The sequence below is a fragment of the Sitodiplosis mosellana genome, unplaced genomic scaffold (genome assembly GCF_009176505.1).
Source record: "Sitodiplosis mosellana isolate CC-2019 unplaced genomic scaffold, AAFC_SMos_1.0 Smas_scaffold_3, whole genome shotgun sequence".
NCBI classification, from domain to species: domain Eukaryota; kingdom Metazoa; phylum Arthropoda; class Insecta; order Diptera; family Cecidomyiidae; genus Sitodiplosis; species Sitodiplosis mosellana.
The window spans coordinates 8,838,592-8,862,364 of NW_022595246.1; the positions used below are offsets into that span (position 1 = coordinate 8,838,592).

General features: G+C 36.5%; 7 protein-coding genes across 10 annotated transcripts; 3 read left to right on the forward strand and 4 right to left on the reverse strand.

Moving 5' to 3' along the window:
• Positions 1–1,013, forward strand: LOC129566237 (zinc finger protein ZFP2-like; the record flags this gene model as incomplete). The annotated part of the gene is given in 2 exon segments (XM_055441991.1): positions 1–293; positions 426–1,013. Coding segments are annotated over 2 exon segments (860 nt in total), but the record flags the coding sequence as incomplete, so codon positions are not given.
• LOC129566245 (neuferricin homolog) lies at positions 999–2,507 on the reverse strand. The gene is made up of 2 exons (XM_055442000.1): positions 1,802–2,507; positions 999–1,700 (listed from the first exon to the last, which is right to left on the reverse strand). The coding sequence occupies exons 1-2, from the start codon at positions 2,085–2,087 to the stop codon at positions 1,189–1,191; spliced, it is 798 nt and encodes a 265-aa protein (XP_055297975.1). The 5' UTR covers positions 2,088–2,507; the 3' UTR covers positions 999–1,188.
• A 122-nt stretch (positions 2,508–2,629) lies between these two features.
• Positions 2,630–4,213, reverse strand: LOC129566242 (26S proteasome non-ATPase regulatory subunit 14). The gene is made up of 4 exons (XM_055441997.1): positions 3,908–4,213; positions 3,744–3,826; positions 3,061–3,656; positions 2,630–2,918 (listed from the first exon to the last, which is right to left on the reverse strand). The coding sequence occupies exons 1-4, from the start codon at positions 3,997–3,999 to the stop codon at positions 2,757–2,759; spliced, it is 933 nt and encodes a 310-aa protein (XP_055297972.1). The 5' UTR covers positions 4,000–4,213; the 3' UTR covers positions 2,630–2,756.
• Positions 4,214–4,678: 465 nt separating this feature from the next.
• LOC129566243 (actin-related protein 2/3 complex subunit 2) lies at positions 4,679–7,705 on the reverse strand. Its single transcript, XM_055441998.1, has 8 exons — positions 7,168–7,705; positions 6,810–6,903; positions 6,590–6,689; positions 6,286–6,472; positions 5,840–6,060; positions 5,628–5,719; positions 5,288–5,397; positions 4,679–5,189 (listed from the first exon to the last, which is right to left on the reverse strand). Exons 1-8 carry the CDS (start codon positions 7,239–7,241, stop codon positions 5,162–5,164), a joined length of 906 nt encoding a protein of 301 aa, XP_055297973.1. The 5' UTR covers positions 7,242–7,705; the 3' UTR covers positions 4,679–5,161.
• A 35-nt stretch (positions 7,706–7,740) lies between these two features.
• LOC129566231 (apoptotic chromatin condensation inducer in the nucleus) lies at positions 7,741–12,124 on the forward strand. Of its 4 annotated transcripts, none has more exons than XM_055441979.1 (6): positions 7,741–9,671; positions 9,756–9,957; positions 10,074–10,227; positions 10,264–10,353; positions 10,440–10,552; positions 10,651–12,124. In XM_055441979.1, the coding sequence occupies exons 1-6, from the start codon at positions 8,278–8,280 to the stop codon at positions 10,897–10,899; spliced, it is 2,202 nt and encodes a 733-aa protein (XP_055297954.1). In that variant the 5' UTR covers positions 7,741–8,277; the 3' UTR covers positions 10,900–12,124. The 4 variants fall into 4 exon arrangements, with proteins under 4 accessions (XP_055297954.1, XP_055297956.1, XP_055297953.1 ...); XM_055441981.1 differs by having other exon boundaries at positions 7,994–9,671; positions 10,300–10,353; XM_055441980.1 differs by having other exon boundaries at positions 8,006–9,671; positions 10,282–10,353.
• A 1,857-nt stretch (positions 12,125–13,981) lies between these two features.
• On the reverse strand, positions 13,982–15,389 carry LOC129566251 (cytidine deaminase-like). Its single transcript, XM_055442007.1, has 3 exons — positions 14,976–15,389; positions 14,600–14,657; positions 13,982–14,508 (listed from the first exon to the last, which is right to left on the reverse strand). Exons 1-3 carry the CDS (start codon positions 15,031–15,033, stop codon positions 14,367–14,369), a joined length of 258 nt encoding a protein of 85 aa, XP_055297982.1. The 5' UTR covers positions 15,034–15,389; the 3' UTR covers positions 13,982–14,366.
• Positions 15,390–17,666: 2,277 nt separating this feature from the next.
• Positions 17,667–22,276, forward strand: LOC129566248 (BTB/POZ domain-containing protein KCTD12-like). Its single transcript, XM_055442002.1, has 3 exons — positions 17,667–19,220; positions 19,297–19,432; positions 19,514–22,276. The coding sequence occupies exons 1-3, from the start codon at positions 18,802–18,804 to the stop codon at positions 19,679–19,681; spliced, it is 723 nt and encodes a 240-aa protein (XP_055297977.1). The 5' UTR covers positions 17,667–18,801; the 3' UTR covers positions 19,682–22,276.
• The last annotated feature ends 1,497 nt before the right edge of the window (positions 22,277–23,773 follow it).

The window sequence follows — 23,773 nt, forward strand, 5'->3', positions numbered from 1 at the left end:
TACCCAATGAACAAAGCAAAAAAGCCAAGAAAAAAACCAATACAAAGAAAACCAGTGCAAGCGAATTCAATCATGTTTGTGATATTTGTTCGAAGAAATTTTTCAAGAAACACCGATACGACGCTCACATGCGAACACATTTAGGTTTGAAGCAGTGGAAGTGTGACCATTGCGATAGAGCATACGACAAATACACGTCGCTGACGCTGCACATATCGGCGAAACATTCCGAAGGAGAACAACCAATATTCAAGTGTGAAGTTGATGGTTGCGACAAGTCATATTCGATGAAGGTATTTAATGATCAAATTGCGATAAGAAAAAAATCTTCTCGAAACTCAATACATTGTTTATAGTTTTTTCAATCGCTTCAACTTAAGTAATCGATACAATTTTGCTTATTAAATTTCATCTTCTTGTTGCAGGAATCTCTTCGAGTACACATTTCCAAAGTGCATCATGGCAAAAAGTCAGCTTTTACGACTAGAATCTGCGAACAATGTGGCAAATCATTCAATAGCAATGCTGGCCTCATCCGGCATTCTTATACTCACTCGAAAGACACTCCGTTCAAATGTGAGATTTGCTCAAAAATGTTTGCCACAAAATACAAACTGAAGGAGCACACAATGCGCCATGATGGGATCAAGAATTTTGTTTGTCCAACGTGTGGCCTGCGCAAAACAACCGGACACGAGCTTCGAGTCCACATGAAATACCATAATGAAGATGTTCAGTTCCCGTGCAATCTTTGTTCATTGGTATTCACCCGTCAGGCGAATATGAAGCGACACATGAAAGTGGTTCATCTTGGTGTCAAGGCATTCCCATGCCCACATTGCGATCGATCCTTTGGTAAATCGGAAACGCTAAAACATCATGTCATGACCCACACTGGTGAACGACCGCTCTCTTGCTCCATTTGCTCTAAAAGATTCATTCAACCCATTGCACTAAAAGTGCATATGAAAACACACACCAAATCGAAATAAAGAACGTTTCAAAGTGTAAAATAGTGTAGATTTATTGCTTTTTTGTCATTTCATAACAAATGTTGCTTTAAGGCACACTGACACACAGCTAATTTCTAGGTGCATTTGTTTGATCATTTTACCCATATTTTATTCTACTACAAACTAATGTCTTAAATCTCAAAATTTGAGCTCATTGATAAGGGACTTTGTTACTTTAATCTACTACATAGAAGCATTCGACGGATTTTGGATCACAATCGTCATAACCTTTCAATAGAGGATCTTCTAATCGGTCGTCTGGCACACAAGCGCATCGAAATTCCGACTTGCCAACTTCATAGAATCGTCGTGGAACGCCGACAAAATCACGATCAATGCCACCACTTTGACTTGTACACCAAACACGAGTTCCTGTCTCTGCTTTCCATTCAATGTTACATGGTGGATACTTCACGCGTAATCGCTCATGTTTCTCCTTTTCAGCGATGGCAATTTCGATTTGTTCGTCGACCTTTTTCATGTAATCGGTTTTCTCACCATCGTACCCATAGAATCGTCCGGTTAAGAGGCCAAGAAATATGTAATCCTTTTCATAGAATTGTTTCCACTGATGAATACTGTAGATTTCTTGCGCTTTCAAGTGTTTTAATACGTCATCATCTTCGTAATCACTATTTGGATCTTTCTCAAAGTCACCAGTTATGAATGCTACTGAGGCATCTTTGCCTATTTTCGAATAAATTTGAATAAAATTGATTTTTAGTCTATTATATATTCTAATACGATTGCATGTCATTTTTGGCCTTCGATTAGCCACCAAAACTTACCGACAAAATAATTATACGTTCCGCCTGGTCCGTAGTGTTTCAAACCCTTTGACACATCGTAAACACTGCCCAGTATCGACAAATACAACTCTTTGTTGTGTATACCATCAAACTGTGTCAATTCTTCCCTGGTAAACAATCGCACATCTGATTCGCTACGTGTTTGATACTGTTCATACTCGTTGACAAAGTGTTTTCGCAGTTCGGGCCACAGGAAAGCCGTTACCACACAACATAGAATTATAAAGAAATGTTGACGAAGAAAATGCACCAAAAACGAAATCATTGCGTCTGAGCGATTTACAACGCACTTATTAAAATGTCCAATCTACTGGGCGAATTTAATTGGATTTGTACATTTAGGACGGAGTTTTGATCACAGTTGCTGACATTGCCAGTCGATGTTTGACTGGTGAAAGTAGCACGTTGACGTTGGATGATGACAAACAATGTTGCGATGTGTGTCGCTGCCATGTAAAATGCTTGAGTAAACAACCGAAACCGGAGAGTGCGTGAAAGAGACAGATATATGTGTCGCACTTGACAATAAACGTAGAGTCATTGTGGTGATCGAAGTGAAGGCTCCAGTTGCTTTGGAATTGGATGGAATGGAATATGAGAACATGAATTGGAATTGAAGAATCGGAATTTTTTCAAAATGATTTAATCAATGGATTAACCGACAAAAATATTGGGATGCAAAATCTAGCGTCAAAATTGTAAATGAATCACTAACCCTATTTTTTTGCTGAAACTGTCAATTGAAAAATATTCAACTTGAAATATTCAAATCGTCCAAGGTATAAATATATACGCCAATTGTGAGAATAAAGTTTTTTTGTTTCGTTTATTTTTTTATCGCAAAAAATCAAACATTTAATTATTAGAAAAGATTGTGTGATTAAATCAGATAATGAATATGGATCGAGTACAAAGTCGATGTTCGGTGAGATGTTCATTTGAAAACAACCGTATCGAGCATGGCACCTAAGCACTGCACAATGTTGTTTTGCATGAGAGCATCGACTTTTTCTTCCAAATGCCGTTTTGGGTCTTGTTTACCCACATTTTTAATGGCCAATTGTTCTGGTGTCATCTTTTCTTCTTCTTCCAAAGCCTGAAATGGGAGAAAAATAACGATTTTCATTGAAAAATGCATCGAAATTTAAGTTTTTTTTTTCTTCAGAAATTCTAAACGAGTCATGTTCCTACGAGTCTCAAAAGAGATTTCCCTAACATAACAAAGAAACAGTCTTTACCTTATTATAATTCTTGGCCAATTCCAGCATTTCGGCAACGGTACTTGCATTCAAACAAGAATGTTCATTGTAATCGGCGAGCGTAAGACCGTCCATCCATGATTTTTTATGTAAATTCAACAGCATTTTCTGTTCCAATTCATTTTTGCGGTAGTTAATGCTGATGGAGTAGTAGTGTCGGTTCAAACCGTGAATAAGTGCTTGAACGGATGGTTTTTGTAAATGCCCTAAATTCGAGGTGGTTTGTCGTGGCTCTTGACCAAGCACCAGCATATTTGGATTGATAAGACGGAACGCATCAATTACAACTTTTCCCTTCACCGATTGAATTGGATCGACGACAACGGCAACAGCACGTTCGCTCAATGCTTCGAATGACTGTTGTGTATTGATATCAACACCGGACAACCAGCATCCAAAACCAGGATGTGAGTGATACCATCCGACAACCATTTCAGGTCGGCCCGTTTGTTTCAGCATGTCCAACATTTTTGCTTGGAAAACGGGATCAACAGCTTCAACGGATACACCAGTACCCGTTTGTGGCATGGCAAATACATCAATCACTTGAACTGTGTAGTCGTCCACAAACTCACCTTGAATAGACAGAAACGGTGAGTTGATTTATGGTTCAGAGGTAAATTAGAGAAAAGTTGAGTGTTGTTTGTGCAAATTTTGCTTACCAAGCATGAGACCCATAACCTCCATTGGCACTCCAGCGCGACCGTGTTTCAACATCTTGAGCAAAGCCAACGATGAAATATATCTACAATTCGATGGCATTGAAATGAAATAATTGGAATAAATGCGATGATCACTTGAAATTTCATCAATGTTTTATACTTACACTTGTTCGGCGGTATCGACAACTGGAGCATCTGACAAAGCTGGTTGCGATAGCCCTGGAACATTTCCACCCAATCTCAACAAACGATCCATTTTTACAGAAATTTGGTTTTAATTTTTTACACCTCAAAATTGGAATAAACAAAAAAGTGTAGTGTTTTTTTTTGTCGTTGTAATATTTGAATGCACGAAAAAAAAGTTGGCAGTACAAATTGAATATGAATACTGTATGCTTCGGCAAATATGACGCTGACAATATTCGATTTGATGAGAATGAGAGAGATACAGTCAAAAATGCAGTGTAATGATATGACAGATGACAAACTGAACCGATTGAAATGTCACATACACACATCGTGTTGCGGTAAAAGTGATCCGGACCGTTTGGAATAGAACCGATTCGGTATCGCGTGAATTTCGGTTCAGTTTGAGACGGGAAAAATGTGGTGTGGATATACATGAATCAAGTCGAATAGATACGATTAGTAATAATAATGCGTTGTACGTGTGGGAGTTCATCGTGCAAATTGAAGCGTTAAATGAACTCATCACCATAATAATCATCTTATTACAGAGGAAGTGCATGCTTTTTCAATGTATAGCGGCGAATGAATGAATTGCACACGGAATCATATTTTTTTTTGCTGAAGAATTGCATGCTGATTGAACAGATACGTAATCAAATGGAAATGAGCTCAGAACATTTAGCTTGTTCGGCATTTTCTTACCTTTTTTAGCCAAAACACCAAAGAAATCAAACACACTCAACCAGTTACGTGTTGTTGTTGTTGTTTCTTTTTATTAATACATCTTAAATCGAACCGTATTTTTGTCTGGAGTTTTTCTTGTTACTCTTTTTAAAATTTTGTTTGGCGAATCAAAGCATTATCATAAATTAGAAAAAAGAATTTTTATTCGAATCGAATTGAAAATTTTGTTTTGGCGGTTCTCTGTAGATACTTAATTCTCTCTGTGACTCTTCTCATTTGACATGATAATATACGCGACTTGATGCCGCTATTCTTGATGCTATGCAATTTCTTCTCTTTTTTTCTTCATCTTATTCTTGCCAATTTTTTTTCTTCTTCTCTTTTCTCTATAGGTATTTTTCTTGCTGTTGTTGTTTTTGTTTTTTTTTTATAAACTTGACACTAGTTGTATAGTATTGAACATATAGAAAAAAAAATCAAAACAAACTTGTGTTTGAATTAAAGTAAAAAATAAATCAACATTTTACAATTGCAACGCTCCGCAATCACTCCTTTCGAATGAATGTTCTGCCGCTGTAGTAGAAAAAGGTAAAGAACAAGGTTTTAGAATGAACGGAATTTACTATGACATTGAGCTTTATTTATGACTTTAATCATAAGAGATAACTTACGTTATTGTCTTCTTCTCTTGTTGTTTGATTTCAGGCCGGGCTCGGTTCAACACTTTCAAGAAATCATTCGTTTTGGCGCGCATTCGTGAATGCATATAGGCTTTCGAACACTGAAATTTTAGCACACGAAGAAAAATGCTCATTAATTGACTTGCAATATTCACATTACATACAAAAATTTTGCGGATTAAAGAGAGTTTAAATGGTTTTTGATGAACTTCTAAACTGTGGTCCATATTGAATTTCATACTTGAACCAGGCTTCGAAGTTTTTCAATTTCGCATCACACTTTTTGGACTTTATGAAATAAATCAATGGATGAAGCGAAAAAAAAACTCACCTTAATGTGATAATGGAGATAATCACGGAACATATGAATCAAATTAATTGTGTTGTCGCGTGTATTCTTATTGGTATGTCGTGGAAAAAGTACTGAAAATAAAGAATTACATGAATAATTTGGGAATTAGCCATGAAAAAATCAGTTTGCTAATGCTAGTGAGCCTTCATCAAGCAAAAGTAGCTGCTATTTTTTTTGTTGCCTAAACTCACCAAAAGTTACATAGCCAATGTTATCACCGACACGAGCGTCTGTGTTGGCCAGTTCCAAGGGTGGCTCTCGATGCGAAAACAACACTTGAGGCGCTGTGTGTGAAGCTCGTCGACCTTCTTTCAATTCTTGCATGAAAACCTTGCCCAGCACCACATCATCCTCATCACGGAATATTGTGCTAAACACAACGGTCACCCGGTCGGCTTGCGCTTCAACATAACTGCAATGTGTGAAGATTTTTTTTTTTAGATTAATCTTTGTAGGCAACAAAACAATTATTATACAAAAACCAAGAATATAAAGCCAGCGACAACATTTATCGTGTTGCTATATATAAATAAAATTATTCTATGATTCATTCGAATAAATTATCGCAATATATTTACAGAAAAAACTTCAAATGACTCATTGCAACAGTGATTGAGCTGTATAACCGAATACTTACAGTGTTTCATCCTTTCGATAGTTGATGACAGCCCGTTTATTACCACTTTCGCCCTTCTCCTGGAAGTCGAAATACTTTTCGAATACCGAGGCAAAGCAATTACGTTTCAGGAGACCGACTTTCTGTGCGACCTTCTCCCAATCCGATGGGATGTTGTCTAAATCAATTAGCACTGACACATTGTAACCTGCCGGTAAACGAAAAATCACATTAACATCAAATGTTCGTATCAATTTCAATTCAATTGTACAATTCACAGAATTTCGATTAAATTTTGAATGGCAATTATGGTGGAAATGCGTACCTTCTTCGACATCTGTCAACAAATTTCCATATTCCCGTCGTAGCAGTTCATCGGCCCCATGCTGCTGTAGTTCTTTGTAAAATTGTAGCGATATGCTAACCTAAATAAACACAAACACACACAACAATTATATATATAGGAGGAAATGCCACTGAAAAAAAAATTTCTAATCTCCAATAAAATATCTAAAACTGATAAATGTGTTGTGAATGGCACTTACTCGAACTTTTGTTTTATCGTTATTTACATTTGAAATGTGGAATAGGACACCATCAAAGTCGGCGATTGTGATATCAATTGAGTCAGGCTTATTTCTATAAGGAAAAAAAATGTAGACGAAAAAAACGTGAATGAATACGATTAGCCGCAATGAGCACGCAAATAGTTTTCTAAATTATGCTGCCTTTTTTTTCGTATGAAAAAGTTATGAATCATTTTTTTTTGTGTCATCATAAATCGGTTGTGTGTCCAAAAGTCATGGTTATTTGTTCACAAACACACATACACAACAACCGTGTCAATTGTTATTGGCTATTTTTAAATTCACACACCAGAAAAAAAAATGCTTTTTTACTCACTTGGCTAATGCATTTCTGAATTTCACTAGCAATGTCTCTTCGACGATTCGATTGTTTATTTCTAACAAGATCATGATTGTGCGCTGTTTTGCAGATTAAAAAAAAAAAGTTTCACTTCTTTCGTCGACCGAACACTACTATGCGTGTGTGTTGTAGCGAGAAAAAATAGGCTTTAAATTTGTTGTCGCCTGTAAAACTTCACAAACTCACAACAATTTGTGTCGTCCACTGAATCAACTACGTATTACGGATTTAAATTGTTATTGGTGTAAGGAATTTTTTTCAGAACAATTTTCTTTTGGAACGGAAAATAAAGATGAAAAAACAAACTTAAAATTCCGGCCAAACCCAAAAAACCGATTTCTCAGTGCAATGCAGTAATACTGCTGCTGCTGCTGCTGATACCAAAAAATGACACACACAAACCAAGCCGCTAGCAATACATTTACTTCATCTTTTTGCTGAACCGACTCTTCTTCTTCTTCTTCTTCTTCGTTTTGCCTTTTTTTCATCATCTCGAATTCATTTTCCAGTTTATTTCTCGGCTTACGTCACGTATTTGGAGTTAGTTCCATTCGTCGGTTCAGTTTGGTACGGGAATTATATCAACCGCTACAACAGACAGACTACTTTAATTGAATCGATAATTTTGCACTTTTTCTGACTTGAATCCATAGCTAAAATTCATGAAAATAAAATAAAAAAAACATGTTTTATTTAATTAACGCATTTGTTGCGAAAATTCATGGTCAATTTTAAATGAACGGTTGAAACGACTGAAAACGTTTTGGTCCCATTCAAATGGAGCGGTGGAACGTCGTGTTAAACAGCAATTTTTGACAGTTGGTTGGTTCATATGCGGTTTTTCTTTTAGTATATATAAATGCAAAATGGCGTCCCTAGTTTGATGCTGTATATTTGCTTTGCAAGATTCACACATATTTCACACAATTTTAGACAATTTATTACACCTTTTACGATAAAGAATCAGTAAAAAAATTTATTAGTGAAACTTAATAAATCAGCAGATAGATCGGATAGATCGAATCAATTGAAAAATCTACGTAAAAATTCATTCAAAGTAATTGTTCAGTCGGAGGGTTGTCAAGTATGCGTCGAAAAAGTGAGCGAACGGTGAAAAGTTCGCCGATAAAGAAGACGGAACCAACGAGTCGTAGGTCAACGCGTCGTGGCCGTAAGTCACCCGAAAAATCACCGATTAACGAAGAGGAAAGTGATAATTCAAGTGATCAAGCGTCCAGTTCAGATAATGAACCCGAAGAAGTTGTTGCACCGAAACGAACCCGACGCACAAGCCGCACCATTGAAAAATCATCGTCGGCTGAAGATGTCAAGGCAACACCAACAACAACACGTACACGCAGACGAGGCACTGCTAAAAAGGACGCAGATATTCCAGAAGAAGAATGTACCGAGCCCGATCAAACCACAACCGTTGACGAGCCAAAAGAGAATGAAAAAGTTGAGGAGCCGTTGGAAAAACCGGAAACAATCAGTGTTGATAGCTCAACCGAACCGGTGACCACACCAACTCAGGTTGAAAATAGCAGCAACAGTGTAGAGGATGAAAAACCGACAACACCCATTGAAACCGAAAATGAAAAGGAATCTGAAGAAAAAACCGAGAATGCGACACCAGTTGAAGTTAAACCGGAACCTAGTGAGCCAGTTGAGCCGAGCAAATCGCGCAGACGAACACTCAAACGAATTGAACGACAGATAAGCAATGAAGAGGCAAAGGCTACGCCGGAGACAACCGAAACAACTGCGAGTAAGCAAGTTGAAAATGAAGTAGATAGCCGTGGGAAATCACCGAAAAAACCGTTGATTGATGAGGTTAAAAGTTCCGATGAAGCAAAAGTGAATGAAACAACAGAAACACCAATGAAAAGTCCTGAACTACAAAATGGTAACACTTTGAATAGTGATGCAGCTGATACAACGGCAAAAGATACGACCGCCAGTGAAACGGATTCGGCCACAAAATTGAACAAGAAAAAACCCATCATACGAAAGCGGAAATGGTTGACAAATAAAACTGCCGCACCAAAAGTACAAGAGATTGCCATTTCCACTGATTCGCTAAAGGGTTTGATCTCGGATGTGAAACCGGTGCCGTTGAGCGATATCAAATTGGACTCATCGCCCGAAGTTGATCACGAATCAGACGATGTCAAGGTCGTTAGTTCCACGTCGATAGACTATAATCGCCGCAGCGAAGAACATTTGGTGGAATCGACCGAGGATGTAGCAGTTAGTATCAGTACATCACGGAAAATATCGATTGTAGAATCAGAAGGCGAACAACCGCTGAGCCCGGCCAAACAAAACCCATGCAACATCCTCTATATTACCAATTTAGTGCGACCATTCACTGTTCTACAGCTCAAAAGTTTGCTACAGAGGACCGGCAAAATTACCGAAGATGGCTTTTGGATAGATAAAATTAAGTCAAAGTGCTTTGTTAAATATGAAACAGAAGAGTAAGTATTGGATGCACTTTTTTTACGTCCATCTATTCATGCGACTTTGATTTCATGTACTCATGTATTGATTTGCAATTTCAGTGAAGCGATTGAAACACGACATGCGCTACATGGCATCCGTTGGCCGACATCGAATCCAAAATGTTTGAATGTTGATTTTGGCACAGAAAGTCTTATGGAAAAAGCCATCGCATCAACAGCCGACGAAATTAAGCCGAATGTTTACTCACGAGACGATCGTATCGCTAGTTCGAATGATTTGAATGAATCGAATCGCGAAAAGGTCAGTTCCTATCTCCATGTCTTCAAGCTCTTTTAATCTAAAGACATGCTCCAAGATGGCGACAAGTTTACAGAAAACATATTTAAAATGCTCATTTTTTTTCCTTTTGATAACAGGCAGTGGCTGCTGATAGGCCGATACGTGAATGGGACTTAGGTAAAAAAGATTCGCATAGGCCGCGAGAAGTGGATAGAGCTGAAAGAGATAAGGAACGTGAACGGGAACAGAAACCAACACGCGAAGCAGGTGAACGAGACAGAGGAGAAAGAGGTGACAGAATGGAAAGAGGTGACAGAATGGAAAGAGGTGACAGAATGGAAAGAGGTGACAGAATGGAAAGAGGTGACAGAATGGAAAGAGGTGACAGACGAAGACGGTCAGCTTCCGTTTCGCCTGGTAAGTGAGAATACCCATTGTCAGAATTGGATGTGAAACCATCACAAACTCTGCTTCTAGTAACAATTTCTATTTTACTCTTGCAGGTCGAAAATATGCAAAGAAAGATAATGAACCACCGTTACGTTTATTGGACGATCTGTTCCGTAAGACGAAAACAACGCCTTGCATCTATTGGTTGCCATTGACACCAGAACAGGTAAGCAATTGAGCGTGCTTAGCTTGGTCATTTGAAAAGAAAAGAAAAGAATTACTGTCAAATAATGGTTATTGATGAATTAAATTCGACCACCCCAGATTGCTGTCCGGGTTGAAGAGCGCAAGAAAGCCATCGAACGGCGTGAGACAATGAGAAAAGAGCGAGAACGCGAGGAGGCCGAAGAGCGAGAGAGGCGACGCGAAAGAGAAAAACGTCGCGAAGAGTCGCGCGAAAGAGGAGATAAAAAACGCCGTAGTGCTCCGCGCGAAAAAGACAAGCCGAGACGAGACGATTCACGTAACCGAAAAGATCGAGACCGGCGGGATGACAAACGTAGGCGGTATTAAGTCAATTGATGTGGTAAAGCAACATGAAATGAAACCAAACTAAACCAAACCGGGTCAAAAACCAGATCACAATTCAACCGTTAACACACATTTGATAAGTACATAAACATTTTATTTTCAATATTGAAATCACCACCGAAGCATTGACACATTTCAACAAATGGCACTGATACGATCACATGAAAACAAAAACGGTGTTCCGGTTTATTCGACGCTCTGTGCAAATTGTACAATGCTTTGGTGGTTATTTTCTATTTGACAATATTTCAACATGGACTTTCAACGTAAACTTTAATAATACATCTTTATGAAGAGAAAAAAAAAGAAAGAAAACACATTGAGAAAAGTCGATCATAGTGATCGCTCAATACAATTGAAAGACTTGTAAGTTATCATAGGCACTCTTTTAGTGGAGAGTTTGAAGAAAAAACCAATCAACAAAATAGAATCTTTTAGAAAAAAAACACTTTCTTTCTCTCTGTCTCCCTCTCTCTTTCTTGTTGATTTAAGTCGGTTAGCGTCGTATAAAGAGTCGAATTGAAAAAAGTGTGACTACTTTTGCTGGCGTTTTTTTTAAATGTAAAAACAAGTTGGATGATATTTCTATCTCCTTCAACACTTCTTCTTAAGTCGACCTGTATTTTTCGATGTTTTTGAAGCATGTAGGAAAAAGTCAGTTTTCCATATTTATGCAATATCATTGGCGACCAAAATCTTTTTTGGAATCTTGAATGAAAAATGAACAATCTGTTATTGTCTCAAAACTTCCCAATGCATTTTTTTTTTGAATTTTATTGAATTATCTTGATTTCCATCACAACACACACACACAAACAATAAAAATTGTTTAACGCATCAATATTTGAAGTGATTGCACTCTATCGACGAGTTTATTTCACCTCACCATTAGATATTCCACGATGTAATAGAAGTTTTACTCTTACATGACTTAAATACGAAAAACATACTACTCCAATTTAATACATAGTTCCGCAAACGGGAAATAATTTAGACGGTCAAAAGTCATGGTGATTTGCAAGCGATAAGATATAATAAACCGAAATTTAAAACAGAATAAAAACCGAAGGGAAGCCTCGAGTTTATTCAGGTTCACAGTTAAAGAAATCATCAACCGTTGGCGATATACAAGCTATAAAATCTAATGTTGCTGAACGAACATCATTGAATTTTTTTTTAAAATAAAGAAACGATTAAAAAATGAAAATATGTGAGTTTTATTTCTGAACTCAGTTTGCATTTGACATTTGAAAACAATTTCTAGGGCCCAACATCAAAACCGTGGTAAGTTGAACTTTTCCGTAACCTACTTTCCGCTGACTGTATGCTTGAACATTTTGATTTGAACTCTCACGCGGTTTCTACGGAACATTTAAATAACAAACCGTAATTCAATAATAGCTTGAAACAGCAGAAGTCAATTCCAAAGAAAGTCATCGAAAAGTGTACATCGGTAATTTGTGTGTAGTATTTGAAAATAAAAAGTGAAACGAAGTGAAAACATTCACATGTTAAGATTTGGTAAAACTTTTTTACAAATTCGTCTAAAAAAAATTGTAAAAAAATATGACAAAATGATCTAAATTGTTGAATTAAATATTACAAAAGAAATTCGACTATGTTGTAGATTACTCTCAAGGTTGATTGTGCAAATAAAAAAAGTTCTAAAAATAAATGCATGTCATTGACATAATGTCAATAATGGCAAATATTTAAAGATATGGTTTTATTCTCATTGCTGTTGGCGGTGCTGCTGTTTATGTTATTGGCATTTTTTTTGTATTTGATTCAATTTGTAGCAATGGAGTGGAGGGAGCGCACATGTGTGATATAAATGCAAATTTCACGCTTACATGAATTTTGGCATATTGTTAAAATTTTCAAAAACTGCCGTGAAATTTTCCACAAACAAATATGAGCTTACGTGCTAATGTAGCTTTAGAAGGACTTCAATTCAATCTGAGTGTTTTTTTAAACTTGATTGAAATTACTCGCTACTCATGTTGAAATGGGACCACAAAATTCTCGTATTTCATTTCTGACAAAACCTTAGTTTTCCTCCTGCATTTAAATACCGGATTACTACTCAGTCTTAAATTTACGTAGCAGAAGTCGACATTCTTAACGTTCAAGGTATAAAAAAATCACAAATTATTGGCAAAAAAAGCTGTAAATCTATGGATTCTGATGACAGTCACATTGCATTTTTTTTTCAATAAAAAACGATAAATGAAATCATCCAAGTTGTTTTCTACTCATTACGTGTTTTATAATCGTCCATTGGTAATCCCATAATAGTCATCAAGTCACATTCAAAGGTAAAAAACGTGCTGGCTTTACTAAATATACGACTTTTTCATCCATTTCAAGTCTCAAAGGGCATTAAAAAAGAATACCGTCTATGAAATTGTCCCCAAAGATATAATTCAGTAGATGTCGGAAGTTTCGCAATTTTTAGATACTGCCTAGAATTTCGAGCAACGCTATCAACTTTTGAGAAGTTTTTATCTTTCGAGTTTTATTTGAAATGAAACGAAGTAAAAGTATTCATCCATTAGGATTTGTACATGATGTTATTTCACCGAATTAATATATTGAATGAGTTTCGAGTTGAACCGTACTCACCATTCAAAAATCACAAATGTGTCTTTAAATAGCATATGATGTAACGTATCAAAATGTGCATCCGAATCATTTTAAAAGGTACGATTAAATTATTTGCTGTAGATAATAAACACCGTTCGAAGTTCGAACCATTTATGTTGCGTTGAATCACATTCGAATGGCTCGAATTAGAAATAGACCGACGTATTCTATATGATTTATGTTCACTGAAGAGGAACAATTTGAAAGAAATGCGAACTTTTTCTCGCCAAACAGAAAAAAACAGCGAAAACTCACACACCGCATAATCGAAGAGTGGAAAAAAACAATAAATATAAATTCCTCGCATAACAACAACAATTTTTCACGCACCATCCGACGAGCGTTACAGCGTAAAGGGCCCAAATATTTACATTGAACATAACACGGAATTGGAAAGCCGATTTCAAAGAGGCATTTACATCGATTATAACTTTTTATTTGACTAAGAACTTTAGCTTTATTTACTTGAGAGTAAGAAATACAAAATCAACATTTACAAAACGGATTATTATTATGACATTAACGTTTATCAAAAAATTGATGAACATAATAGCTTTATAGTAAGATGAAACGCATATTGCATGCGCTTTAAAACCCGCAATTACGCGAAATCGGATGGTAATCCACAGAAACCCATCAGTAATAGAGATCGTAGATTAGTGACTGAGTACACGTGATGGCTCTGGTTTGGTTACATAAATGGGAATATCATCTTTTGCAAATTCGCTTAAAAATTGGCGACACACACCACATGGGGTCGTAAAAGATCTTTCTTGATAACCTATAACAGCGATGGCTTTGAATTAGATATGGCCAGCCTTACACGCTGCCGTTCTTTCCGAACAAATTGTCGGGCTGAATGCTGAATTCTCAATATTGCATCCGCTCACAATTGTGCCATCAGCCACACGAATTGCGGAACCAACTTTGAAATTGCTGTATGGACTGTTTGGGAGGAAAAGAACAACATTCAACTTCAAAAAGTGAAAAAAACAACAACTTGAAGAAGTTAAACAAAGAAATATGACACACGTACACATATGCAAAATTTCTAGCTTTGATTGCCGTCTTTATCAATTCCTGTGCTTCTTCATCTAATTCACATAAAACAATGGAAAACAATTGACATTTTACCACAGGGAGTTAGCAAGACGCACGTTATAAGGTTTTGGACTTCCATCGAAAGAGATGGTGAGTACAAGTTTATATATCCATATCTCTTACTCCTCGAAATCGAAGTAAAAAACCTTATAACGTGCGTCTTGCTAACTCCCTGTGCATTTTACTAAACGAATTTCGTTTTGAATTCATCAGTGATAGGAAGATTTTTTTAAAAATATTTGTTAAAATTCAAACTTTGAAGAATTCCAACCATACTATTCAATTTCATTCAGAAAAAAAAAATAACGTACTAAGATCAGAAAAATCTTGAACACTTTTGGCTTGAACGTTAATTTCGTGGTTAGTCATTTTTCGGAATGTTTCGAACAATTTAAATTGCAACAAAAACTTGCACCGATAATGAAAACGAAATTCAATTGAAAACTTTTGCGATGTCTTTGGTGCGCGTAGCTCGTGTGTTGCGCGATTGATTTGAAACTGAATTAAATTGTTTACGCGTTAATAATCGTCATTGTTTATCTCCAGTGGCAGTGCATACATGAGCTACGATGCGATAAGTAAATTTGATTGCGATTTATTTGTTTGAATTGGTCGTGATAAGCAAAAGTAATGATGCTGCATTTGAAGTAAACTGATTAGTCGAACAAAGCACCGGAAATAGCCGTTTGTTTACGCACATACGAGAATTGACTTATCCATGCAGAAACTATTTTGATGTTGTGCATATTTTGACGTGTGATTCCAATTCATCAAATGCAAAGTAAACAAGTAATGTAAAAAAATGATTTCAAACAATTTATTCTAAACAGAATATCTATATCATTTAGCTGTTGTCATAAAAAAACACTCAATCTAAGTGGCCCAATTATTATAAGAGCCAAATACGTAATAACACGTAATAACAAAATTATTATCGCAGTGTCTCGTGTTGATTAGCTTTTTTCTGCGATGTTGTATTTATATTTTGCAATCAAGTCGAGGTGTTGAAATGCCAAAGTGAAAAATAGAATTCGTGATGTCAACAAAAGCAACATTGAAATGTTATGACCCAGTCATCATCAACTGTTGTTATTGTCGACCTTCGAAATTCAATCGACGAATTTGTGGCATTGTTCAATGTTCAGTGATGAATTAAGATTGATTGTCCCTTCAGTTGATGATTATCTGCTGATAAATCTGTCTTCTGAATGCGCTTTCGAAAATCGCACTTCAAAACCGCTTTTGATGTTGTCTATTCTTATCATGGCGAAATTGGAAAGAGGCTTAAATCTGAAAGGGCGTTTTTATTTCGAGTGAATGTGGGCCCGCAAGTGTAGTACACAGAGAGAACTGTCAAAGTCAACTGAGTGTTTTGAGTAGTTTCGAGTTTACATTTAAAATGCATGGATGTACTCGGAACTACTCGGTGCAAAATGAGACAAATTCGTCAAAACTTGTACGTTAGGAGACTGTGTCCACCCCCTTGGTGCTCTCGCATTTGAAAGAGCGATTTCGAACATAAATCAACGTCGACATTCCCTTTGAAATACTGAAGTTTGTTGAGCCGAAGTTGAACAAAATTCAATATTCTCCGATGGAAAAAAAAGAATTGAAAAGCAGTTTGAATTGTGGTTAAATTTTCAAGGGGAATTTTTTTTTCTCATCCAAATTGAGCTGTTAAAAGACGGCTATTGTTGTGTTACGAAAACTTTTCCTAATAGCTTATATTTTATTTGATGCGAAAAAAAACAAAGGTTATGAGGTAATTTCCCATGATTTTCAAGCGCAACGGTCACGATGAATAAGATTATTGCGTTCACTTAAATCTTGGCGCTGTTCTTAAAGAAAATTAAAAGCTTCCGCTTCGAATAGAATGGTCAAAAGATGAAAGAAATGCATGGAACAAGACAAGGAAAAAAGAGAAAAGTATGTACACTTTAAGCGGATGCAAATTGATTAGGTAAAGGTCGGAATCGTAAACGTATTAAGAGTAATGAAGATGTACCATCAGCTGCACCAAAATGGTAAGGAAATAAGAAAATATTACGTTAAATTTACCACAGACGCACAGACACACGTGGCATAATGAAAAAAAAAGAAACATTTGATGATACCCACCATTCTTCATGTTGCCTGTTACATGTTCAAGTGCTGGCAGCTTATATATTTTTTCTCTCTCTATGTGTGTGTGCAATGCATCAATTCAAATGATTTGCTTGCGTTTTTTCGTTCATTCAACGTGAGCATTCTAGGTCAAGATGTAATTTACGATAGGGGAGTATCGTTGGTTGGATCAAAGTTTAGAACAATTGTCATTTTATAGGAATATGTTGTTTCATATCGTTCACCATTAATACTGCTTGAGGCAGTTTATCATGTACACCCATACCCTTGCGATAACAAAAACCAACGAACCCAAATAATAATAAAAAAAAACTGATGAACTTTACATATATTGAGTATCTTACCGTGTTGTTCGCGAAATCAACGAAAGAAAAAATGCGTCGCTCTTCTTTTTATTGAGTTCGTTATTGCCTTCGAAAAATTCTGATAAGAAATCACCAGCGTCATCGTTTAGGTATACCGGTAATTGTTTTTCGCAGTTTGAAATTATGAAGGGAAAAAAAATGGAAAGTATGCGCGAAGCTACACTCATACAATTTTCCGATGGAATCGCGCTATTCATATTTAAATCCACTCTCGATATACATATATCGAAAGTAGCAGCAGAAAAAAAAGATGCTCAACTGTGCGAATAAGTACCATAACGGCATGAAGCAACAGTGTGGTGTGCTTATACACTCACTCTCTCGTTGAATACATGCAAAAATTCGAGGCGAAGCTTTTTGCACACATACATCGGATTCATGTGCCTTACACCAACGACGGAAGCGAATGGAAATGATTTTGATTGAGTTTCGGACGTGTGCGTGTGGATAGGAGCAGATATAATGTTCCACGGCTGGGGCTTTTCCCGTTTGCATCCACATCATCATCATCATCATCATCATCATCATCGTCGTCGTCGTCGTCGTCACTACTATCACGAGCGTAAGCACAACAGCATCCATTGTGACTTGGAGTCGAAGTCGATGAGCCTACTCAGTTCATTCGCACTGTGCAAGCTCGTTGAGTAGCACGCGTTTTTGCTCCAGCATTCGTAAGCAATCAGCTGACCTTTCGCAGACGATTTTTCCGACAGCTCGAACCGAATTAATTACCATCACCGAAAATCCGTTTTTAACAACGAACGCAACGAACAATCGAAGCAGAACGAAAATAAAAATATCGATTCGAAACAGCGAAAAAACAATCTTTTACATTTGAATACATGAATTTTTAGTGAAGTAACAGGGCATTGTTGTTGGCTCAGTAAAATCAGGTGTTGAATAAATGAACAAGTGTGTTTCGCCGTTAGCGTTGCATATGTGAAACTGAATTTCCCCCGATCGAGCAGCAACAAAAAAGGCAATCCACATATAAACATACACACAAAACTCGCATCCAGTGATTCAGTGCAAATAGCAAGAGAACACACAAAAATAAAAACTTCGGAACAGTTCTTTTTCCTAATTCAGTCGAAAAACGAAAGTTAAGCCATAAAAAGGAGAGTTACCGTTGTTCTCTTCATATGTTAATCCGGAACGCAAATTGTGAAACCAGAGCGAGAGTAAAATATATTAGCATCGAAGGTTTTTGCGTTATCCATTTATATTTGTTTAACCGATTTCGGAGCTTGAGTGCAATCAACGGCAGTTTGCCTGACGTGCCACATCACTATACCATTTTCCATTTATATCATAAAGGGACCGCATTTTTTTCAGCCTCTGCCATATGAATATAAAACTTTTGTGCTATTGATTTCCGAATAAACATACGTGTGTACATAAACGACTCTCAAAATTGGCAAGCACACTGAACGAACCGAACGTTTACTGCCATTTAATCGTGTATGATTACGACTTTTGTTAGTGCAATTGGGATTATATGAATAAATAACAACAACAACAATACTAATAAAATCAGAGTGAGCACAAGATTGACGAGCCTCTATTATTATTTACTTGCAACGCGTGAAACGAGCAAAAAAAAATAGAGAACGAAACCAACAGCAACAAAGGAGAAAATAAAAATAAAATGACTTACAATATGAGTGCTGATATCGACGATGTAATTGAGTTGAATGTCGGTGGTGTACATTATACAACGACGCGAAAAACATTAACAAGTGATAAGAATTCTCGGCTCGCCGAATTATTTGACAAAGATAATCAATCATCATCGTCGCTCATCAGGGATGGCAAAGGTCGGATTGTGTTAGATCGTGATGGCGTTTTATTTCGTTTTATTTTGGATTATTTGCGTGATGATACGATCCAGTTGCCAGATGGTTTTCGTGAAAAGCGACGTCTTGAACGTGAAGCCGAATATTTTAAGCTTGATGGCTTAATTCAGTCTATGCACACATTAAACGATACACATAATGGCTGTATCACCATCGGGTATAGAGGCTCGTTTCAGTTTGGCAAAGACGGGTTGGCTGACGTTAAGTTCAGGTAATGAATTGAATCATCGCCTCCGATAGGATCAATAATAAAAAAATGACGTATTCAAATTTCAATCTATTAATAGAAAATTGTCACGTATTTTGATTTGTGGCCGTGTCAATTTGTGTCGAGATGTCTTCGGTGATACGTTGAACGAATCACGAGACCCAGATCATGGTGGCCCCACTTCACACAGATACACTTCACGTTTTTTTCTAAAGGTAAATGTTTTTTCTTTGGTTTCTTCGAGAGATGTTGAAGATTTTCTTTTGATTTGTGTGTGATTTTGCCCCTTTTTTTAGCATCAATTCATTGAACAGGCTTTTGATATGCTACATGAGCAAGGTTTTCGGTTGGTTGGCTGCTGCGGTAGCGGCACATCCGCTCCAGCTGCTGAACTAAAACCAGGCATCGATGCTGAAGAGAGCCGTTGGAGTCATTACAATGAATTCGTATTCATTCGCGAATGAAAAGAAAAAAAAACTTTGCATACACAAGTGATATCAATCAATAAAGCAAATTAACGAGTTATTCTGTAAATGCTTTTCATCATTTAGCCGATGTGTGATGTCGATGTAGTAATAATCATTCATAAAAGGAGAAAAAAAAGAGAAAATAAAATCAGGAAAGTTCTGGAAAATAAAAGGCAAATAAAAATGATATTAGGGTGAACAGTGAATAGGTCTCAAATCTACTGGGAGAGATTTTTCTCTCTGACAAAAAAGGAAATGTTACATTTTCATTCATATCTGTGTGTTTGATGACAATTTCCATTTACGAAGAGACAAAATGGCTCATTTTTGTAATGGGACACAAAGCCCTTTATACACTTTCAGATTTTTATATACTCTACGCTATGCGACGTGATGACTCTGGCAAACTTTTACTATGGGCTTTCTAACGATATTGCAATTAATTATTTTTTCCTTATTGTGACAAAACTAAATTATGTACACAATTGGCAACAACGTTTTCATTCAGCTTTTCCTCTCCTGTACACATCACACTTTGTGTGTTGCGCAAAAGTGTATCTTTAGCCATGGTACTTGCATTGATTTATTAATTTTGAGAAAATAAGGAATCCATTAAAACAGGCGCATTAATTATGATGTATAACATTTCGATGTACAACATCGCATTTAGCGAAGGAGATGGGTTTTTCTTCTCTTTGGCTGTTATTGTTTACGTTCGGTGTGAAAGATAGGCGAAACAGTTTATTGGATCATAACATAAATAAAATTTTGTAGGCACATACAAGGGGAAAGTAGTGGTGGGTATTGATTCAACTGAACGCAAAATTAAATGAGCCAACAGCCAATGAGAAAAATGACTAGAATGACGTTTGGTTTGGCGCCATCTGCAAGGTGGAAGTATTTCGCAATACAAATACGTTCTATTGTTGCTGTCATTGGTTGCTGTCATTGATAGTTGGCAGTATATTTATATAGAAGTTTCATAGTTCAGCGTTTAGCGTCAAGATGTCGCTTAAATATAGCATAAACATGTGCTCAAATAAGAACATAGGCAAATTTTATCATTGCAACAGCATTTCGGTCGCTTTGATAATGATCTTTATTGATTGTGACCCGTTCATAATTCACTTGACAAACGATCCGGCGTTAATTTGCCCCTTCGAATGTCGATTGCATGCGCCGACCGAGTAGCTTAAATCAAAGACAAAACGGACCAACAGACGGGCGAAGAGAGAAAGTGCGGAAGAAGGAACGTGGAAGGAAATGCAAACAATGAGAAAAAAAGAAGAAAAGTAAGAGAAATAGGCGTCCATTGAGGGAGAGTCCACAAGAGAAAAAGATGTTTTGCTTATTTAATTTGGTGTGCGTATCTCTTGAAGCGAGCTTTTCTTGAGCGTTTATAACGGCAATCACAAGAAAATTAATCACATTAGAATGGTCGTGCGTTCGAAAAGAATGCAAGAAAAACCGAAACAAGCCAACGAGACAGAAAGCACCCCAGATCCTTTTTCATGTTGAGAAATTTGCCTTGGTATTTCGAATTGAAGCTTTTTTCGGTTTTTCGTTCTTTTTTTTCATTACCAAGTTTTCGGTTGGTGTTTTCCACTCTCTTCAAATGGTTATCGTTTCGCTATATATATATGTATAGCATAATCGCTTCCAGTACGTTTATTTCAATTTTATTTGGTCGACTATCCTTTAATCTGTATTCGCCTTTTGTTGTCTTGCCTCGGAAAGAAAAGCGGTCGTAAAAGAAACGCCAAATACATAAAACGAAACAAGCAGATATCCAGAAGCAATGAATATAATTTAATTTAATCGCACAACCAAATGATGTGCACGAACAGAAACAAATATTAAGATGTTATTGCATACATATTTTCTGGTCAACGCCAGAATAAAAACACAAATGAATTTTTCGTTGTGATTACTGCTCATTTACACTTTGCTCGGTTTGCGTTGGCATTAGTTTCAAATCTTGATGCAAACTTAAATTGAGAGATAACTCAACATTTATCAAGCAACCTGAAAATTGTCGACGCAAAATTGCCTCAAGATTGGTATAAAAATAACAACAGTCATAAAAAAGTTTCCAGCCATTTGAAACACTCCAACTTGTTTGTTGCCAACGAACAAATAAATAGGAAAAGTCACATTCACACACAACATTCAATGGAATATTTACGAAACCAACACCGTAAAATCTAATTAAATCATTTGACACACAATATGGAGAAGCCATTAAATAATTTAACGCAGTATCGAACTATTTCGCAGAGTTAGCAGCAAATTGTATCGAATTCATGGAATCGGAATTTAATTATTATTATAAATTAGTTATTTCATAATTGAAGCTTAAATGGAAAATCAATAAACTAACGCACACACACACAAACTCACACTCAGTTGTATATCGAGTTCAAAACAACGTGGTGGAACTTTTTGGTAAATGCAGAAGAATGAAGAAAAAAAAAACAGAAAAAAGAAGAAATTATCCATTAGCAACAGAGAATATTATTGTAAAATGTGAAATATGATTATTGATTCTAATAAATGCAGATCCTTTTAGTGGAAATATCTCCGTAAAAAATGTACGTGTAAAAAATGCGTGATTTTTCTTTCCTTTGGCTATCGTTTTTCTTTCCTCTTATTTATGCATGTTTCAATTTTTCCATTGTTGTTTCCATGCCGTTAAATCAGATTTTTTTTTCTCTATGTGTTATGGAGCACGCATGACCCAGTCACCCATCTCTAGATTCTACATCGTTCGTTCAACAATCTGCAGCACAATATTCCACAATTCAATGAATTTAATCAAGTTTTAAAAGCAGTAAAATTTCGCTTTGTGCATCATTCTCGGAATTGCTGTGCGACCAAAAGAGGAAGAATCGTTGCAATCATCCGGTGCGATGTTCAACATCAAATGGTTTGTATATCATGCTGTCATTATTATAGTCCTTTTATAAGACTGTGTTACGACACAAAGAATCGTGCACATGATTTTTATGAGCCGAATTATCCTCGCTAAATTAAATGCAATCAACCATCACGAATATATTGGTTTTTTTTTCGTTTGAGCTGTGTGAATGTGCAGGATGAGATTCGGAAGTGTGCACTGGAAGAGGGGTCGAATCATAAAAAAAAATTCAACAACACAAAATGATGATGAAAATATTCTTTCATTTAGTTAGATTTTTCATGAGAACGAAAAAGTACGTTGGTGAACGCAGAAAGCGATACAACGCATTTCTAGTGAAAAACGAAACGTTCGCGAGATGACGGTGAAGAGGAAAAAATGCTCATAGAATAACCGCTAAAAGCGATATAGCACTCGATTCGTGGAAAACGCACGAGAGCAACGAAAGAGAGATGAAAGGTAACATTTTTTGCGTTCCACAGAGAGCCGCGCTTTTATTATTACGAAAGATGAAATTGAGGGAAACAAATCTCTTTTTTCCCTCGACGGGACTTCAATCTCAACACTCTTGTTCTACCTCCGACCGTAATTTCCGTTGCGTTCCACCTAACCAAGCTATATGGTTGAAGAGGAGCACAACGAAAACGATAAAGACTTCGTTATTAAAATTGATTGAGTATTTTCAGTATTCAATAGAATTTACATTATAGTCTATACACCGTTAGGTGGTCAGTGATGCTTGCTATGGCAACAACCGATAGAAGTCTCTTAAATAAAACCATTTCAACGGCACACCTTCGTACATGATGCATGGCGAACGGATTTCGTTCAGAATCTTGTTTGTTCAGTTAATTTTTTCCTGTACATCCATCAACGTTATGTATAGCCGGAACTTCTTATGCTCAATATTCAAGGTAATATTCGTTCGCCCATTTCCTTAGTTGCAAAATTGATTCGATTGCGGATGATGAAAGTCTTTGGGGAGGAATATTCCTGCCCTTTTATCTCTCTCTCTCTCTCGGTGTGTTGTAAAAGTCTAATTGAAATGGATGTGATTTTGTATGATTGCAAAAAAGAGATGATTCGAAAACCAAACAAACGATTTTTCCATGGGATTCATAGGATGATTGAAATGAAAATGCAGTATCGACTCTTTTGTATATTGGACCAAC

Coding starts and splice junctions, on each gene's coding strand:
- LOC129566245 (XM_055442000.1), bottom strand. CDS start 2,087: ATGATTTCGTTTTTGGTGCATTTTCTTCGTCAACATTTCTTTATAATT. Junction 1,701..1,801: donor AACGTATAATTATTTTGTCG/GTAAGTTTTGGT, acceptor ATTCGAAAATAG/GCAAAGATGCCTCAGTAGCA.
- LOC129566242 (XM_055441997.1), bottom strand. CDS start 3,999: ATGGATCGTTTGTTGAGATTGGGTGGAAATGTTCCAGGGCTATCGCAA. Junction 3,657..3,743: donor GGTTATGGGTCTCATGCTTG/GTAAGCAAAATT, acceptor TGTCTATTCAAG/GTGAGTTTGTGGACGACTAC. Junction 2,919..3,060: donor TGGCCAAGAATTATAATAAG/GTAAAGACTGTT, acceptor CTCCCATTTCAG/GCTTTGGAAGAAGAAGAAAA.
- LOC129566243 (XM_055441998.1), bottom strand. CDS start 7,241: ATGATCTTGTTAGAAATAAACAATCGAATCGTCGAAGAGACATTGCTA. Junction 6,473..6,589: donor GTTGACAGATGTCGAAGAAG/GTACGCATTTCC, acceptor GTTTACCGGCAG/GTTACAATGTGTCAGTGCTA. Junction 5,720..5,839: donor CATTGGCTATGTAACTTTTG/GTGAGTTTAGGC, acceptor CTTTATTTTCAG/TACTTTTTCCACGACATACC.
- LOC129566231 (XM_055441978.1), top strand. CDS start 8,278: ATGCGTCGAAAAAGTGAGCGAACGGTGAAAAGTTCGCCGATAAAGAAG. Junction 9,672..9,755: donor GTTAAATATGAAACAGAAGA/GTAAGTATTGGA, acceptor TTGCAATTTCAG/TGAAGCGATTGAAACACGAC. Junction 9,958..10,073: donor ATGAATCGAATCGCGAAAAG/GTCAGTTCCTAT, acceptor TTTTGATAACAG/GCAGTGGCTGCTGATAGGCC.
- LOC129566251 (XM_055442007.1), bottom strand. CDS start 15,033: ATGACTAACCACGAAATTAACGTTCAAGCCAAAAGTGTTCAAGATTTT. Junction 14,658..14,975: donor TCAAGATTTTTCTGATCTTA/GTACGTTATTTT, acceptor TATGTGAATTAG/ATGAAGAAGCACAGGAATTG. Junction 14,509..14,599: donor GCTAGAAATTTTGCATATGT/GTACGTGTGTCA, acceptor CCTCCCAAACAG/TCCATACAGCAATTTCAAAG.
- LOC129566248 (XM_055442002.1), top strand. CDS start 18,802: ATGACTTACAATATGAGTGCTGATATCGACGATGTAATTGAGTTGAAT. Junction 19,221..19,296: donor TTGGCTGACGTTAAGTTCAG/GTAATGAATTGA, acceptor ATCTATTAATAG/AAAATTGTCACGTATTTTGA. Junction 19,433..19,513: donor CTTCACGTTTTTTTCTAAAG/GTAAATGTTTTT, acceptor CCCTTTTTTTAG/CATCAATTCATTGAACAGGC.